This window comes from Lontra canadensis, unplaced genomic scaffold (genome assembly GCF_010015895.1).
Source record: "Lontra canadensis isolate GAN:19392208 unplaced genomic scaffold, GSC_riverotter_1.0 scaffold2, whole genome shotgun sequence".
NCBI lineage: Eukaryota > Metazoa > Chordata > Mammalia > Carnivora > Mustelidae > Lontra > Lontra canadensis.
The window spans coordinates 12,339,307-12,358,691 of NW_022630996.1; the positions used below are offsets into that span (position 1 = coordinate 12,339,307).

General features: G+C 38.9%; 1 protein-coding gene across 6 annotated transcripts in view; it reads right to left on the reverse strand.

Annotated features, from left to right (window-relative positions):
• EXOC4 (exocyst complex component 4) overlaps window positions 1-19,385 on the reverse strand; it is a 726,477-nt gene that overhangs the window by 634,130 nt on the left and 72,962 nt on the right. For all 6 annotated transcript variants that reach the window (XM_032868997.1, XM_032869003.1, XM_032869014.1 and 3 more), the window contains exon 6: window positions 3,806-4,049. In XM_032868997.1, coding sequence (XP_032724888.1) covers window positions 3,806-4,049 — 244 coding nt within the window. The remainder of the gene's footprint in view (window positions 1-3,805; window positions 4,050-19,385) is intronic.

Here is a 19,385-nt window from a genome sequence, read left to right on the forward strand (position 1 = left end):
CAAATCTTTACTATCCCAGTGGGCACAGAACATGTAATGTTCTCTGCCTTTTAGATCAGACGCTTCATCTTCCTGCATTCTTAACCAAGACGAAGGAACATGGCAAAAGGATCTCTTTCCAAAAGGAAAATGGGTTTCCACAGCAGCCACGGCTTCAACTCACTCAACCCCTTCTGCCCTCTTCAAGACCAGCAGTTTTACCAAAGCTGAGCCGCCCTCCAGCACCTCCCCCTGCAATGATTTGCTGCCTCCAAGTTTAAATGGGGTTATTTTTAAATAGACAAAAGAGGTGCCTCACACATGCCAATCACTCTCTTTTCTCCCATCTTCCTCTCCTCCACATTCTTGACATTGAACCTTGAGAGGATTTTGTTTCTTTTACCTCTTCCTCACGCTTTTCCTATTTGTTAATTATTAAAGAACTTCTTCCAGCTTCTTGGAAACAAAAATGCTATGAAATGCTCACGGGCTAGATTTTGGGAAAGAAGCAGTAATTACACAGCAGGAGAGGAAGAAATGGGTAATGAGCTGCCCAGACCGCAGACCACATGAGCCATCTGAAACTGAAGACACTGCCTGTCTTTCGGAGGAAATTATGGGTGGTAGGAGGTTCTGGGAGATTAGCAAAGCACATGTTGCTCTTATGTTTATAGCGAGTTGGCAACAGGAATTGAATATTTTTCTTTAATAGTAAGCAGAGGTTTATATTCATAGATTATGAATGAACAGAAAGACTATCTCTCCAATAAATAGACAACAGATAGTTTGGCGGGGGGGTCCAGTGTCAAAAAATAAGTGGTTCACCAAAGTGATTTTTTAAAAAACTGGCTGTGGAAATATTCTGACTCTGCAGGAAGTGAAGCATGACAATTCACTAGCCTGGTTCCTTCTTCTTTTCTAGCAAAACAGCACACCACATTCTCTTTACATAAAGACAAATGAAAACAGGCCTGCAATGCATCACAACCAGACTATATTTAATAAGATGATGCTGAACAATAAAACTTTTAAGGAAAGTTATAGTACTGGTATCTTGCCTCAGAGTAGCATTTATATGCTAATGATCTGGAAGAGGTTAATTCACTGGGGGTGAGGGAAAGAATGTACATATTGGGGGTAAAAAAGGATTTATGGTTCTTTTTACCTACATTCCAACTTTAAGAAAACCAGATTCTTGTACTTTCACATAAGATTTCTTGTATTGTAAATAATATGAAGTATTATGACTTCTTTCTAAAATAAATGCCACTAACACATCCCAGTACAGTTTGATGAACATAAAATACCATGCAAGCTTCAAGGGATAACCTGACAATATCCCTTCTAAAATTTTCAGCTTCTAGAAGCAACAAGGCCAATCACTTTTGAATGACATTTTCAAGGTCATTAATCTGTGAATTTTAAGGCACCTGCAAGCAAAGAGCCACCACAGACTAGCTCAAAATTATCGGTCATTTGGAATCCCAGCCTAAGACTCAAGAAGAGAGGCTCACCCCCAAAATTTGTTCGCTCTCAACTATTTTCTCTCTTAGTAGTTTGGGCTCAATTTTTCAGATTTGTACATTTTATAAAATGGGATCGTGTTATACACATGAAACCAAGACCAGCAGCTTGTTCACTTGCCAGTGTCCAATATATCCTGCCTGCAAAAGTACTGAATACCAACAACAACAAAAAAACGTAAAGGGGTGGGGGGGGGCGGTGGGGAACCCTTCTGCTAACTCATTCCTCACAGAGGAAACATTTATTATTTCCTGGGGCAGTATGCTGAATTTCTACTTCTACAGCTGTAATTTCCACTTGTGAATACTGGAAGGGGCTTAGGGAATGGAAGAGGAAGGGGTCAAAATCCTATGAAAGACACATTGCTTTTAAGGGTACTGTAATGAGATTTGCAGAAAAGTTATTGATCCGTGCCCTTTCGTTCTATTTCCAATATACACTATAGTCATGTTATTTCCCTATGAAAGTTCAGTGTATTCATCTAGGGACTTGCAGCAACATGGCAAATAGCAAGCCAGAATTTTGGAGTGTTCATTAGTAAGGAGGCAAAAGGTCTTCACGGAAATCCAGGCACCAGGCAAAGAAAGAAGAAAAGCAAAGTTCAATTTAGAACCATTCCCCAGCCGCTCTGGATCACAATGTGAGTGATCAAAGAACACGGCAGTTCAGGAAGGAAGCAAGAATAAATAAACGCGTGTGTTCATATATACCTAGGCATGTCATAGTTCTTCCTGGCGCTGCTCTACTAAACTCTAATCACGTGACCTCACCTAGGGCAAGCAATCCTATAAAATGGGGATTATTTTCTTCAGATTATAGAGCTGGCATTCAAAAGCAGGTCTGCCTAGCTCCGAAACCCATCAAAACACATGCTTTGAAATGGTCTATGGCAGGAGATGGGTGGAAGACGGTTTCTTCACCAACTGCACTTTTTTTTTTAAAAAAAGACTTAGTTATTGAGAGACCGAGTAAGGGGAGGAGCCGAGGGAGAAAACCCTCAAGCAGACGCCCCGCTGACTGCGGAGTCCGATGGAGACCTCGATTCCACGACCCATGAGATCACGACCCAAGCCGAAACCAAGAGCCAGACCCTCAACCGACTGAGCCGCCCAGGCGCCCCATACCAACTGCACTTTTGAATGAAGTTCAAGGGAATTAACTTTTGAAGAGCTTTAAGGAATAATCAAAATCAATGTTATTTAGGTATTTAGATACATCAAAGAATATAGAAAATACAAATAGAACACATTAATTTTTCTAAAATATTTAAAGTCTGAGAAATTCTAAGTAAGCTCTTCTTTCTCCTTAAATTTGTTATTTGCTTTAAAAAACAAACAAAAAAAAAACTTAGTCCTACATACAAAGAGTAGAATTCCCTTAACAACAGGTCCACGAGACTATGATCCCCTCCACATACTGTCTGGCACCTCCCAGGAACTGACATCATTTGAGAGAAGACCCACTCCACTCTGCCCTCTGCCCCTACATGAAAGTAGTTTCCAGTGGTCTCTCCCCGCCCCTCCACTGTCACAAATCCCTGCCCTGGTAAGCATGGAGGGTTGGGAGAGGGTAACAGCAAAGAAGGAGGTGGGGAGGAACAGAGACCTATGTAGAGTATATCTTGGATTTTCTAGAAAAGTCCATTTCAAATATCTTGTCCCACGGTCAAGAGATATTAGTCTATTATGCCCTGAATTTTGGTTTGGCAGACATGATCTCTCAGTGTATGAGTTAAGACAGAGTTGGGACTGTAGTACAATTTCAGTTTCCCCTTATGAAACAAGAATTACGAAATCCAAATCCTATAAGCTATTTTAAATAGATACAGGTATTCCTGAAGCCTACTTGCCTTATTGACAAATATCACCACACATCAAAGGAGAAAGCTGAGGACAGAGGAAAGACCACAGAGATGCATTCAACTCCAAGGCCAGCCACTTCATCTGTGACCTTGAACTAATTATTAGTTTCTGAGCCCCAGTTTCCCTAATTGTAAAATGTAGACACTAATAAGTAGCTCATAAAGTGGTGGTGGGAGTAAATGAAATAATACACATAAATGCCTTAAATGATGCTTAGTACTTAATATTCAATAATTACTTTTTTTTTTCATTTGAGTACGAACAATATGCTTTAAAACTTTTCAACCCAATAATGCCTATTCAGCAATTTTCACCAATCTGAGTTTGTATGGGCTCTAGTACCCCAAGCTCAAGAAATAACATCAACAGAAGCTTGTTCACCTAGCCCCCATCCTAGAAAATGTAGAATTCTCCAAACTACAAACTGTACACCCATTTACCTTGGTTGGTTCTCCACAGTGAGGTTCTCTCCTCTCTGATAGCCACTGTCTGCTACCTGGGTTGTAGACCTCTTCACAATTTGCTGTAGCTCCTGCTCCAAGCGTTCTTTGATTGCCTTAACAGTCTCTGGAATCTTCTTCAGCTTGGCCAGTCCCTTGATGAGGATGCCCATAAAAAGGGTGCTGTTCTCCTCTGGATCCGATTCCAAATCCTCCTTGATGTCCTGCAGGTTCATTTCCTTTGCTGGAAAAAAAGAAAAAAAAGAAAAGAAAAAGGTTCCATTATAAGATTCAAAAACAGAACGCATTGAATAAATGGGATCACAGCTTTGATTACTGCCTTAAAGGAATTAGAGAAGACTTTTCAAGGGGAAACAAACCGTAAGAGACTGTGGACTCTGAGAAACAAACTACGGGTTTTGGAGGGGAGGGGAGGTTTTGGAGGGTGGGGGGATGGGCGAGCCTGATGGTGGGTATCAAGGAGGGCACGTATTGCATGGAGCATTGGGTGTGGTACATAAACAATGAATCTTGGAACACTGAAAAATAAAACAAAAGTTTAAAAAAGTATATATCCCCCCAAAATTATATTCACATAGTGACTAAGAATCACAAAGTAACAGTTACATTCCTCAAATCATAGCCATCAGTTAAAATAAGAGGGGGAAGCCATTAAAAACAAGGAAATCTCCACAGAAAGTTTTCCACGGACAGCCACTTCTACAATGAGCCAGCCCGTTCATGACATTTATTAAGCACTCGCTGTTGATAAAATGCCATACTTGGTGCTACAGGAGAATTCCTGAGAGCCAGTCTCAAAACTCTTATTTAATACTTACAAAAGATAAGTAACTTGATAAAAAGAGGTAAGTTAAATAAGGTAAATTAGTTTAAACAAATGACAATAGATGAAGAAAACTGAAGAACAGTATGTGCAAAGTGAGACACGACTCTGAGGAAAAGAATAATGAAGACTTTTCATACATACAAAAGAACCACCTTCTACTTTTCTCTAAACATAGGTCTACCATAACACACTCTACTAAAAATGGGTCTTGCAAATTCATGTTAGTTTTCTGAGAAATAATTTCATATGTCAAAAGTCCCCATAGATCTACAGGCTTTGGGATGGAAGAGGGCAGCCTAGCACAGTGGTTCTTACCCCCCAGTGAGGAGCTGGGGAGAGCGAGCGATGGGGATCTGAGACCTCCATTACTGACTGAAAACCAGAGGCCCTCCCTTCCGACTAACACACATACACACAAATATGTGCCCCAAAATACCCAAAAATAATTATCTCGTTTTAACAATGGTTGGATTTAGATAGAGTAAGGCGGAAGTGAGTAAAAGCCAGAAGATGGACCCTAACAGTTAAAGTCTTCCCCATCCTTCCCTCTCTATTCTTCAAAACAACTGACAAGTTTTTAAAATATGTGATATCCTGAAAGACTGCATACCTTCTTCTTTAAGGGAGTCAAGCTCAATGACACTATGAGTCCACTCCACGTTGTTCAGCACCACTGGAATGCACTGCAATCTACTGATTAGGGAAGAATGAAAATATCCCACTACAGGCAGTAAATCCATGTGACCACTGCATACACTCTCCAAAACCCCTACTTCAGATGATACGCACACTATTCTCCTCAATCCCTTCTATTCATGTTCCCAACTCGTAAAATGCACTTCAATATGAACCAAAAGCATTTAAGGACATGCAGGATATAATTACTTCAACAAGCTTGTTTTCATTGAAGACATCCTCTTCGTATTTATCCATGAGGCTGAAAACCATGTGGAGAGACAGAAGCACAGCAAGAAGAACCAAATTCCTAGGATTTTCTTTGCAACACAGAGGACATTTGATGAGGTGGTATTTCATTTAAAAAATTTTAAGACTAGTAAAGCGGGAGTAGAACCAAGGTGACTTAAGCCTGTGAAGATTACAATTTTGATGGCAAAAAAAAAAAAAAAAAAAACCACAAACAAAACATAAGGCATTGATATTTCCAAATGTGACATTCCAAAAATTGACATTTTAGTTACTGGTTTTGTTTTATACATTAAGAACTGGACCCCTCAGGCCACAGACTTCCTCCATCATGCAAAACCAATCCCGGCAGCAAGAAGAGAGAAATACTTAGCAGCCAAGGAGCCATCTAAATTCAGCATGTTGCAGGTTGGGGGGCGGGGCGCAGCTGGAATAAAGCACAACTATAAGCAGAGCCTCAGGCAGGGAAAAAAGTAATGGAAATTTAGCCGAGAGAAAATGATCTTCACAAAAGAGCACATATGAGTCACAAACAGATACAAGCAAGGGGCCACCTGTGTGTCACAAGCACCTGCCACAAGAGTGACTGGTGAGGAGATAAATGTAGTAAGATCCATGAGCCCCTAGACGGTGTGGCATATAGCTACTTATATGTGCACTAATATGATAGAGAGCCTATTAAAAAATAACAAATAAGCAAGGTATGAATAATAACATGCCAGAGTCTCAAGTGGCACATTTGTTTCGAACCTTATCTTTGTTTGTCTCCTAAAATCTCCTAGAGCATAAACAGTGAACAGATCCAATATTAATTAATTTATATTATCTATTTCATTTACATCAGCTGAAAATTAAAAGGCAATTTAAAAGGATAATATAATCAACCATGAAGACTAGTCCAATAATCACGGTGAGGTCAGATAGAATTATTGGTGCTTTATGGAAAAAGCCTTGTACAAAAATAATATAGCTGAAATTCAGTACGGGCCTCCCACCACAATCAGAACAAAATGTACATACTTCCAAACAACTTAACACCAAACCATTCATTCCCTTGTATCTACAGTGATACAGTACTCAAAGTGCAGGTTTAAGAACACTTTATAATTAGAAATACTATACTCTCTCACCCAGTTCTCTCTGATCTTTTTGCTCTGAAGAGACTTATCAAGTGAGGATTTCCTGAACCTGCTTTTGAAGATCCTCAGTGGCAGAACAGTGCTAAATACTAAGATTTTCATGTTCTTCCCCACTATTACTACTAAAATCCTATTGGCCCCAACTGTTCCTTATTACACGCATAGACAGGGAAGGAAGGAGGAAGATACGGATGTGTAGGTATACATGCCTAAGTGGTTTGAGGCTAAGCATGGATTCATGAAGGTTTAACAACGACACTTTGGGGGAGGAGTCAAGATGGCGGAGAAGTAGCAGCTGAGACTACTTCAGGTAGCGGGAGATCAGCTAGATAGCTTATCTAAAGATTGCAAACACCTACAAATCCAACAGGAGATCGAAGAGAAGAAGAACAGCAATTCTAGAAACAGAAAATCAACCACTTGCTGAAAGGTAGGACTGGCGGAGAAGTGAATCCAAAGGGACGGGAAGACAGACCCCGGGGGGAGGGGCCGGCTCCCGGCAAGCGGCGGAGCAACGGAGCACAAAATCGAGACTTTTAAAAGTCTTTTCCGCTGAGGGACATCGCTCCAGAGGCTTAACTGGGGTGAAGCCCACGCGGGGCCAGTGTGGCCTCAGGTCCCGCAGGGTCACAGAAGGATCGGGGTGTCTGAGTGTCGCAGAGCTCGCAGGTATTAGAACAGGGAAGCCGGCTACAGAGACGGAGCCGAGGAGTGAGCTCACTGCTCGGGCTTACCTTGAACCGGTCGCAGGCTCGGTGAGCTCGGAGCGCGGCTGGAGGCCAGGCAGACGGGAGCAATTGGGCGCTGTTCTCTGAGGGCGCACTGAGGAGTGGGACCCCGAGCTCTCGGCTCCTCCGGGCCGGAGACTGGGAGGCCGCCATCTTCCTTCCCGTCCTCCGGACTCTACGGAAAGCGCTCAGGGAACAAAAGCTCCCGAAAGCAAACCCGAGCGGATTACTCAGCCCGGCCCCAGGTAAGGGCGGTGCGACTCCGCCTGGGGCAAAGACACTTGAAAATCACTACAACAGGCCCCTCCCCCAGAAGATCAACAAGAAACCCAGCCAGGACCAAGTTCACTTACGAGGAGTGCGGTTTCAATACCAAGGAGAGCAGCGGAATTCCAGAGGAGGAGAAAGCAAAGCACGGAACTCATGGCTTTCTCCCCATGATTCTTTAGCCTTGCAGTTAATTTAATTTTTTTTTCTTTTTCAATTTTTTTCTCTTCTTCTGCTAAATTTTTTTAAACTTTTACCCTTTTCTTTTTTAACGTTTTTTAACTAGTTTATCCAATATATATATATTTTTTCCTTTTTATATTTTTTTCATTATTGGTTTTCTTTTTTTTATTTGTTTCTTTTTTCTTTTTTATTTTATTTTCTTTTTTTTCTTTCTGAACCTCTTTTTATCCCCTCCCCCCCCCTCACGATTTGGGATCTCTTCTGATTTGGCTAAAGCATATTTTCCTGGGGTTGTTGCCACCCTTTTAGTATTTTACTTACTCCTTCATATACTCTTATCTGGACAAAATGACAAGGCGGAAAAATTCACCACAAAAAAAAGAACAAGAGGCAGTACCAAAGGCTAAGGACCTAATCAATACAGACATTGGTAATATGTCAGATTTAGAGTTCAGAATGACGATTCTCAAGGTTCTAGCTGGGCTCGAAAAAGGCATGGAAGATATTAGAGAAACCCTCTCGGGAGATATAAAAGCCCTTTCTGGAGAAATAAAAGAACTAAAATCTAATCAAGTTGAAATAAAAAAAGCTATTAATGAGGTGCAATCAAAAATGGAGGCTCTCACTGCTAGGATAAATGAGGCAGAAGAAAGAATTAGCGATATAGAAGACCAAATGACAGAGAATAAGGAAGCTGAACAAAAGAGGGACAAACAACTACTGGACCACGAGGGCAGAATTCGAGAGATAAGTGACACCATCAGACGAAACAACATTAGAATAATTGGGATTCCAGAAGAAGAAGAAAGAGAGAGGGGAGCAGAAGGTATATTGGAGAGAATTATTGGAGAGAATTTCCCCAATATGGCAAAGGGAACAAGCATCAAAATCCAGGAGGTTCAGAGAACCCCACTCAAAATCAATAAGAATAGGTCCACACCCCGTCACCTAATAGTCAAATTTACAAGTCTTAGTGACAAAGAGAAAATCCTGAAAGCAGCCCGGGAGAAGAAGTCTGTAACATACAATGGTAAAAATATTAGATTGGCAGCAGACTTATCCACAGAGACCTGGCAGGCCAGAAAGAGCTGGCATGATATATTCAGAGTACTAAACGAGAAAAACATGCAGCCAAGAATACTATATCCAGCTAGGCTATCATTGAAAATAGAAGGAGAGATTAAAAGCTTCCAGGACAAACAAAAACTGAAAGAATTTGCAAACACCAAGCCAGCTCTACAGGAAATATTGAAAGGGGTCCTCTAAGCAAAGAGAGAACCTAAAAGTAGTAGATCAGAAAGGAACAAAAACAATATACAATAGCAGTCACCTTACAGGCAATACAATGGCACTAAATTCATATCTCTCAATAGTTACCCTGAATGTTAATGGGCTAAATGCCCCAATCAAAAGACACAGGGTATCAGAATGGATAAAAAAACAAAACCCATCTATATGTTGCCTACAAGAAACTCATTTTAAACCCGAAGACACTTTCAGATTTAAAGTGAGGGGGTGGAAAAGAATTTACCATGCTAATGGACATCAGAAGAAAGCAGGAGTGGCAATCCTTATATCAGATCACTTAGATTTTAAACCAAAGACTATAATAAGAGATGAAGATGAACACTATATCATACTCAAAGGATCTGTCCAACAAGAAGATCTAACAATTGTAAATATCTATGCCCCTAACGTGGGAGCAGCCAACTATATAAACCAATTAATAACAAAATCAAAGAAACACATCGACAATCATACAATAATAGTAGGGGACTTTAACACTCCCCTCACTGAAATGGACAGATCATCCAAGCAAAAGATCAACAAGGAAATAAAAGCCTTAAATGACACACTGGACCAGATGGACATCACAGATATATTCAGAACATTTCATCCCAAAGCAACAGAATACACATTCTTCTCTAGTGCACATGGAACATTCTCCAGAATAGATCACATCCTTGGTTCTAAATCAGGTCTTAACTGTTATCAAAAAATTGGGATCATTCCCTGCATATTTTCAGACCACAATGCTCTGAAGCTAGAACTCAATCGCAAGAGGAAATTTGGAAAGAACCCAAACATATGGCGACTAACAACGACACTTTGGGACTCATGAAACAATTACCTGGATGTTATCTCCAGTCTTCCCAAATTCCACAATTCCATGATTCTATCAACTTAGAGTAAATCTATACATCTCTGGTTCCATGGCCTATAACCAATTCTGTGCACCTAAATTACAGATAGCCCATTTAAAAAATAACAGAGAAAGTGAATAATCCATTTAGGCAGGTAAGTCTTTTATAAAAGAAAACTACCTTTTGTTTCCCAGTGAGTACAGAAAGCAACGAGACTTGTCCATAACTGCTTTCTTTTCTTGGTATGTTTGGTAAGAAAATATGAGTAACATGCACCATGGCTATATACACATGTCATCAAATCTGCACAAGAACCCTGGTGATACACTTTAACTTTGTACTGAATAAGCTTCATTACTTAACTTAAGATTTGTACATGTTAAATTGTAAGAGATAACGGTAGTGTTTACCACAGAACCTCCTGGTAAATGTCATGCTTTATGCTGTGCATGGTAACTAAAGTATACAGATATGGCAGATCTGATTTCCACCTACATACATAACTTCATTTACATGTTGTATTCAAGAACATTATGTCTATATAACAGGGGAACTGTGTCACTATTGAACAGAATTCAATATAAATTCAATACAAAAAGGAAACTTCAAAAAACTCACCAAGCCTACTTAACCCAATAAAGTACCAAGAGAATTAGATACCCACAACCTGCCCCCACAGGCAGGAATCTCGCCTCAGTAGAATGACAATGCTCTCAAATAGGAAATAAGAAAGTTACCACTTAACAGTAATTCTGGTTAAAGTGGCACTATAAATTCATACTTGAGATACCCAATCTCAAGACAGTTATACACAAAATAGAAACTAAGAAGTTATGAAGAAATAGTCTGATTCAAAACTGGAAGTAACATCTCTGTGGACAAGCAATAGAAAAAAGGAATGGAGCCAGAATATGTGTCCAACGATGACTGTGTGGAGAAGCAGGCCGAGGCAGGCAAGATCTAGCCCACGGGGTGTTACAGAGACTTCACACACACCACTGGCTAGATGAGCCAACAAAGTCCTCCACGGAGGGCTACAAGCACAGGACCAAATCAAGCTCTACACCTACAGACGCTTCTGGTCTCATCAAATCCTTATCTTCCATCCACATCCCAGTGGAGATACCTGGTCAACTATTTATCTTAAATACCATTCATCTCACCAATGAAAAATTACCTCTAACATCTTTTATTCTAATTAATGTACCCACTGGTACAGATGAGAGAGCAGTCTCTGATGCACAGGTTGCCCCTGGAGTATAGAATCTTGATTAGGGTCTTTCAAATGTTAACTAACTACCCCTGAAGTGTGGATTCCTGATTAAGGTACTTCAGAAATGTTAACTAAGCACCCCTAAGGTGCAGATTAAATTACTTTAAAGGAAACTACAGACAATATAACACCCTACTCCTGAAAAGAGGCTGCCAAAAGTTATTGCCAACTCTGTACTAGGGACCATCATTTACATGAAGCTAGGGGTCTTTATAGTCCCAGCACAGGAATAGTTTCATCTCGGAGGTGGAGAATGAAAGCACAATGAATGTGCCCAGTCCGCCCATAAGTGAAAGTGGGCTAAGGGGGCAATTATGGTATGTTTCAGGGGGAGGTAGAGTGAAGGGTAGACTATTATGATAAAAACAACCAAAACAATACTGTTCATTCTCCCTTGGGACAGCGCTTAACATACATGATCTCTTTTAGAGCAAAGAGGATGCATCTTTGAAAGTCAAGGAGTAGCCACCAGTGGAAAAGTGGCTACTAAAAACTTTAAGTGGGCAAGAGGATAAGACAAGACACAAGACACAGATGAAAAAATTGTTTATATTAATATTCAATAATATGTGTTGGGTTTTGTGAGTTCAATTGCCTAAAGAGATAATATGATGTAGTAAAAAGAGCAAGAGTGGGGCCTCATAGGACTTTAGATCTGATTATCAACTCTACCGCATTCTAACTGGGTAAATCTCTCTGAAGTCATTAAATCTTGCAGGACTTCAACTTTCCCATCTATAAAATGGAAATAATATTACCTACAGAACTGTGTATATTAAAGGAGGTAATATGACATCAAAACACAAAACAAACCCCCAAGTAAGGGGGGAAAATGTACTTTTACAACATCTAGCTTTAGGAACTCCTGGATTGCTAGAGACAACGGAAATTACTGAATTCCCCATTTCTCCTTATTTCCTCCAAAAACAATACAGAACAACCAGAAGAACAAACAAGGCTCATACAAATCATACCCTCAGAATAACCTGCAGATTGAAAATGCCCCAAATTCACAACAACTATAAATAAAAATAAGAAAAAAACACCTAATCCCATCAAAGGATCTCCCAGGCTCCTGGCCCACCTCTGCTCTGCCACAAGGCTTTGTTGCAAGCAAAAGCAGGCTGTTGAAGAACCATTAAAAAACTAGGACAGTTAGCGATGATCCTAAAACTGATCTAAAAAAGACTATGACCACCCTACATTTCAAATACTCAAAAAGTATGGATTTTGGATACTCAAAAAGTATCCAAAGAGATGAGAGCGAAGAGGGAAAAGAGTTTAAGAGAAGATAATTTGTAGGACCAGTATTTGAGAGCTCCAGCTTCTATGGGAGAAATCAGACAAAAGGAAGATAGAAATGTCCTTTGGCTACTGGATAGTGAAGGGAGAAAGAAGCATAAAGAGAAAATTCAGGACACCATGAGAAAGCCAAAATTCTGAGACCAACCTTCTCCTACCATCAAAACAAATAATACACTCAAGTATTTGGATTTTGCTATGCTGACAGAAGAGGGAGCCAATGATCTAGGAATTCAATTAAACACCCCAAACCCATAAAAAGAGAACAGGAAAAAATGAACAAATTCTTATCAAGGTATGGGGGAGAAGGGTTGTCAGAAAATCCACCACACATTAAAAGAGGAAAGTTTCCTGCAACAAAACTACCATGAAGCACAAGAATATTAGTTAGCAACACTCCAGATGGAAGAAATATATTCAAACAAGAACCTGTGGATACAAAAGCCATCTTGAGTCAGAAATCCCAAAACTAAGAACAGACATGGACAAATAAAAGAAAGGTCTGAGAAGCAAATGGACTAAACTGAGAAGAGATAATGGAAGAAAAAGGATATTATTTCAGACAGGAATAAATTATAAAATACCCAAGAGAAAACAGACACAAATGAGTATCTTATAAAAGTTATTAAGGAAATTCAGGGAACCAAAATAGAGAATAAAAGGGATATAAAGAAGAAAGTACAAAGACCAAAGAGAAAGTAGTAGAAATGGAAGACAGGCAAAGAAAAAGGTAACATATTAGAAGAAAAACAAACAACAGGTTGTTTAAAATTATTTTTTAAAAAATCTTGAATCTACAAAATGAAAGAGCCTATTGGGTACCTGGGAAAATTAGCCATTCAAAAAATAAACAAACAAACAAACTCCAGGGCATACCCTACTACAACTGTTAAGTTCCTAGGTTAAAAAGTCATCAAGGTCTACAGGCTCACAACTTACAAGGCCAAACAAGGCAAACTGGTGCAGCCACTCTGGAAAAACAATATGGAGATTCCTCAAAAAGTTAAAAATAGAACTACCCCATGAGCCAGAAACTGTACTACTACGTATTTATCCAAAGGATGACAAAAATAGTGATTCAAAGAGGCACATGCACTTCAATGTTTATAACAGAAATGTCCACAACTACCAAAAAATGGAAATAGCCCAGATGTCCATCAACAGAAGAATGGATAGAGGAGATGTGTTACATATATATATATATAATGGAATATTGCTCTGACATCAAAAAGTATGAAATCCTGCCATTCACAATAACGTGGATAGAACTAGAGGGTATTATGTTAAGCAAAATAAATCAGTCATAGAGTGCCTGGGTGGCTCAGTGGGTTAAGCCTCTGCCTTCAGCTCAGGTCATGATCTCGGGGTCCTGGGATCGAGTCCCGCATCGGGCTCTCTGCTCAGCAGGGAGCCTGCTTCCCCCCTCTCTCTCTCTGCCTGCCTCTCTGCCTACTTGCAACCTCTCTCTGTGTGTCAAATAAATAAATAAAATCTTTAAAAAAAAAAAAAAGTAAGTCAGAGACAAATATCATGATATCACTCATAGATGGAATTTAAGAAAAAATCAGATGAACATAGGAGAAAGTAAGGAAAAACAAAAGGTGAAATCAGAGAGGCAAACCATAAGAGACTTTTTTTTAAAGATTTTACTTACTCATTTGAGAGAGAGCAAGCAGGCACAAGCTGGGGTGGGGGGCGGTGGCAGAGGGAGAGGAAGCAGCAGGCTCCCCACTGAGCATGGAGCCCAACACAGGGCTCAATCCCAAGACCCTGGGAATCATTATCTGAGCCATAGGCAAACACTTAATGGTCTGAGCCACTCAGGTGCCCCCAAGAGATTCTTAACTATAGGAAACAAATTAAGGGTTGCTGGAGGGGAGGTGGGTAGGGATGGGCTAAATGGGTGATGGGCATTAAGAAGGGCACTTGTTGTAATGAGCACTGGGTGTTATACGTAACTGATGAATCACTAAACTCTACCAGGAACCTAATAATACACTATATGTTAACCAACTTAAAGGTAAATTAAAAATTTTAATTAAAAAAAAAAGAATTTTCATAAAACACACAAAGAAGATAATAATGAAGTAGCATTTTATAATAAAAAAGAAAGAATATCAGTAAGCAAAAATTACAAACTAATGAATTTATACCCATCTAAGCTGTCCTTTAAGTACCAAGGCTATAGGACCTACTAAAGGAATTCTGCACCCATGAGCCTTTTCTTAAGGAATCTTTTGATGAGCCAAGAGATAAGTGGAAAAACTTCAGCAAAAAAGATTGATGATGAGCATTTAAAACATTAAAGTGTAGATTTAAGATAAAAACACAACTGGCAGGTATGAATGGAAGATAGCTAAGACAAATACATTATAAACAATAAAAAGTAAAAAATAACACAAATAGAAGCTAGCAGAAAAGAAAGGATAATGAAGTCATGTTGTTACTTAGGCAAAAGACGGGTATTAAAGGATATCCACAAAAACAGAAATGTGAGAGGGAAAGATTAAAGCATTAAAAAGGGACTAGGAGCATTTTTCTGTTTTTAAAAACATTAAAAAGACAATTGCTAGTGGAAAAAAAAATCTCCTAAACAACAACAACAAAAAAAAGTGTTTAAGGAGCAAAGAATATCTCAGAGAAAAAGAAACATAGCAAATATACATATTTATAAAATACTACAATGGAGGGGCGCCTGGGTGGCTCAGTGGGTTAAAACCTCTACCTTCAGCTCAGATCATGATCCCAATGTCCTGGGATCCAGCCCCGCATCGGGCTCTCTGTTCAGTGGGGAGCCTGCTCCCTGCACTCCCCACCCTGGCTTGCCTCTCTGCCTACTTGTGATCTCTGTCTGTCGAATAAATAAATAAATTCTTAAAAAAAAAAAAATACTATGATAGAGCTGAGACAAAACATTAGTCTTACCAATATACATCAATGGATCATACTCACCTATTATAAGAAAAGGATTTTCAATTTGAGTCACAAAGCAGGGCCCAACAATAGGCTATACACAGATCTCAAAACTAGTGATTTAGAAAGGCTAAAAATATAGAATAAACAAAAGATGCCAGTCAAAAATCATTACCCATTATGACGAAAGGCATCTTTTAATATCACATGCCACAATTTGCAACAAGGCTACAACACTTACAAATACTGACATACCAAATTAAACAGCAGCCACCATTTTGAAACAAAAACTACAAGGGAGGCAGAGATATAGGGGAAAACCCACTAATAGAAAACTTGAATACATCACAAAAAAAAAAAAAAAGAAAAAAAGGAGATCGAAGACCTAAACAATAATTAAATAATGCAGATCTTATGGATATATATCAACTCTATACCTGATAACCAAGAATGTACCTGTTAGGGCCAATTTAACGTTAAAACCTATTTAACTATTAGGGCCTGCTTAGCCAGAGCGACTCCATATTGCCTAGGTAGCCATACTGTTCTTTATATCCACGGACTTCATGCCGGGAATAAATGCCCCCATAGTTCCTGATATTGGTTCCAGGTATCGATTCCGGCAGTAAACACCTTAACAATAGAAGCCACGTACCTTGGGTCTGCGGTTACGCCCTATAAAACCAGCCTGTGAGATCCAGACGGGGTTGCTCTCTTTGGAGGCGGCCCTGGTCGGTCAGTCTGACTTCTAATGCTTGGCATAGAATAAAGCTTTTTGCATAACTTTCACTTTGTCTCAGTCTCATTCCTCTGGCCGGTCAGTCTAACTTCTAATGCTTGGCAAAGAATAATGCTTTGCATAACTTTTACTTTGTCTCAGTCTCATTCCTTTGATAACGGACCCCAACAGTACCTTTTACTCAAGCACCTATGGGACATTCACAAACACTGGTCATGTATTGTTACAGAGAAAATGTAAGTTCCATGAAGTAAAAGTATTACCAACAATACTCTCTGAACAACGCAAAAAAAGCTAGAAAGGATTAAGAGAAAATAAAATTCTTCTGTTAAAAACACTGTATCAAGGGGTGCCTAGGTGGCTCAGTCAGTTAAGCGTCTGCCTTCAGCTCAGATCCCCGGGGACCTGGGATTGAGCTCTGCAGCCATCAGTCTCCCTGCTCAGTAAAGAGTCTGCTTCGCCCTCTACCTCTCCCTCTACCCCTCCCAACACACCCCCAACTCATGCACTTTCTCTCTCTCCCTCTCTAATAAATAAAAAAAAATCTTTAAAGACAATGGATTTTTATCAAATACAAATTGAAATGAGACAATATTTTTAAAATGATAATGGAAACATTAAATATCAAGGAATGGAATGCATTTAAGGTGTTGAGAAAAATTCTTGTCACTGAACACTTTTATTAGTAAAACTGAAAGAAAATATATGATTTCAATGTGTAGATCAGAAGAAAAAATAAACCAAAAGAAAGCACAAAGAAGGAAATAAAGATAAAAGCAGAAAATGAGGTGGAGAACAGAAAAATGCCCTAATCAATAATCAAAATACTAGTTATTTCTTGAAAATTAAAAACAAAAACAAAACAAAAAACCCTAACACAATAGACAAACCACCAGCTATTTTGATCAAGAAAAGGGAGCTAGTGCAAATAAAAAGACAAAGAGAAAAGGAAATTTCAAAATCAGAAGAAAATACTGATCTCTATATAGATAAAATTTGAAAAATTAAATGAAATCAATAATTTCCTAGAAAAACACACATTATTAAAATTGATCCCAACAGAGACAGAATGCTTAAAGAGAACAATCTACACAGAAAAAAAGACAGAAAATTAACAAAAAGCAAAAATATGAAAACGTATCAGATCCAAATTTTCACAGGGAAATTCCCTAACCTTCAAATATCAGAGAATCCCAATGCTCCATAAATTGTTCTAGAGCACTGAAAATGATGAAAAACTTCCCAGTTACTTTTATGAAGCAAATTATTATATTGAAGGCAAAATCCAGTGTGATTTAGACAGTAGGCTAATATCCTTCATAAACATCAATGCAAAAACTCAAAGTAAAATATTAGCAAACAGAATTTACCCCCACACTGAGAAAGTAACACACCATCACCAAGAGGCATTATTCTAGGAAATGAAAAATTGGTTCAATATTAGGAAATCCATTAATATGTAACAGAGTAAGAGATTTAAAGACAAAACAGGAAAAAAGTGGATAAAAGACAATGACAATTCACAAAAAAATCAAAATGGGCTTTAAAATTTCCTTACAGAAAATTGTTCAAACTGACTCATAGTAAGACAAATGTAAATTAAATAATACTGTGATACCATTTTTACCCATCAAATGGGCACAAATTAAAAGGTCTAACAACATAATTTGGCAAGGCTGTGGGGAAAACGAGCACTCTCACACACTCGTGGTACAATGTAAGCTGGTACAACTCTCCTGGGGAATTTAGTCATACCAAAAAAATACGTATGGCCTTCTCTTTTGACTGAGCTATCTCTTCTAGATGTTTACCCTAATGATACACCTCCAACATTATGAAAATACATATGCACAATGTTATTCATTACATCACTACTTATAAAGGCAAAATAGGGTAAACAATCTATATACCCATACATAAGAGCGTGGCTGAACTATGATAAATCACCATAATGGAGAAGTATGCAACGGTTAAAAAAAATAGTAAGAAAGCTGGGGCACCTGGGTGGCTCAGTGGGTTAAGCCTCTGCCTTCAGCTCAGGTCATGATCCCAGGGTCCTGGGATCGAGTCCCACATCGGCCTCTCTGCTCAGCGAGGAGCCTGCTTCTCCCTCTCTCTCTTTGCCTACCTCTTTGCCTACTTGTGATCTCTGTCTGTCAAATAAATAAAATCTTAAAAAAAAAAATAGTAAGAAAGCATCATCTTTATAAACTAAAATGGAGTGATTTCTAGGATATAAAGTGAGAATAGCAAAATATAAGAGAGTATCTAAAGTAAAATTCCCCTTCATGGAACATTTAAGAAGAAACACAGGAAAAATAAATGAGAAACTCATGAAACTGATTAACTACAAGGCATAGGTAGAAAAACAGAAAAATGATTAGCATCCACTTAACTCTCTTATAACAGTAATAAAGAAAAGGCCTAACAAAAACCTGGCAAATGACAGACAATTTATAAGAGACCCAAATGGTTCATACACATGGAAAGATTCTCAACACCTCTAGAAACCTCAGAAATGCAACTAAAATTACAAACTAAAATAATAAAAACACAGAGCCTATCAGATTTGTGAAAATCCATTTGCAAAAATTAAAAGTCAAACAAAGCCAATTTTAAGGGAAAGAAATAGAGAAACAAAAGCTCTTGCATAATTCAGAGAAATCTACATTGGTACAATAACTTTTAAAAGCTATCTGCAGGAGCACTTGTGTGGCTCAATCAGTTAAAAGTCTGACTCTTGATTTTGGCTCAGGTCACGTTCTCAAGGTCATACAATCAAACCCAGTGTTGGACTCCACTTAAGAGTGTCTCTCTCTCTCCCTCTGCCCCTCCCCACCTGCTCTCTTGCTTAAAATAATAATAATAATAATAATAAAATAAATAGCTACTTGGCAAGTGAAGTTTAAAATGCACAACATTCCTATACAGATACAACACACATGGCCCCCAAAGAATGGGGCTTCCTCACTTTGGAGGCATCGTGGCACATACAGAAAATAACAGTACTTACCCAGCACAACAAGGATAAATGGGGATGGCTGCATGTAGCTAAGAGAACTTGCCTAGACATTCCAATTGCCCCAAGACCAGACTGGCTACACCATTGGCTGAAGGGTTC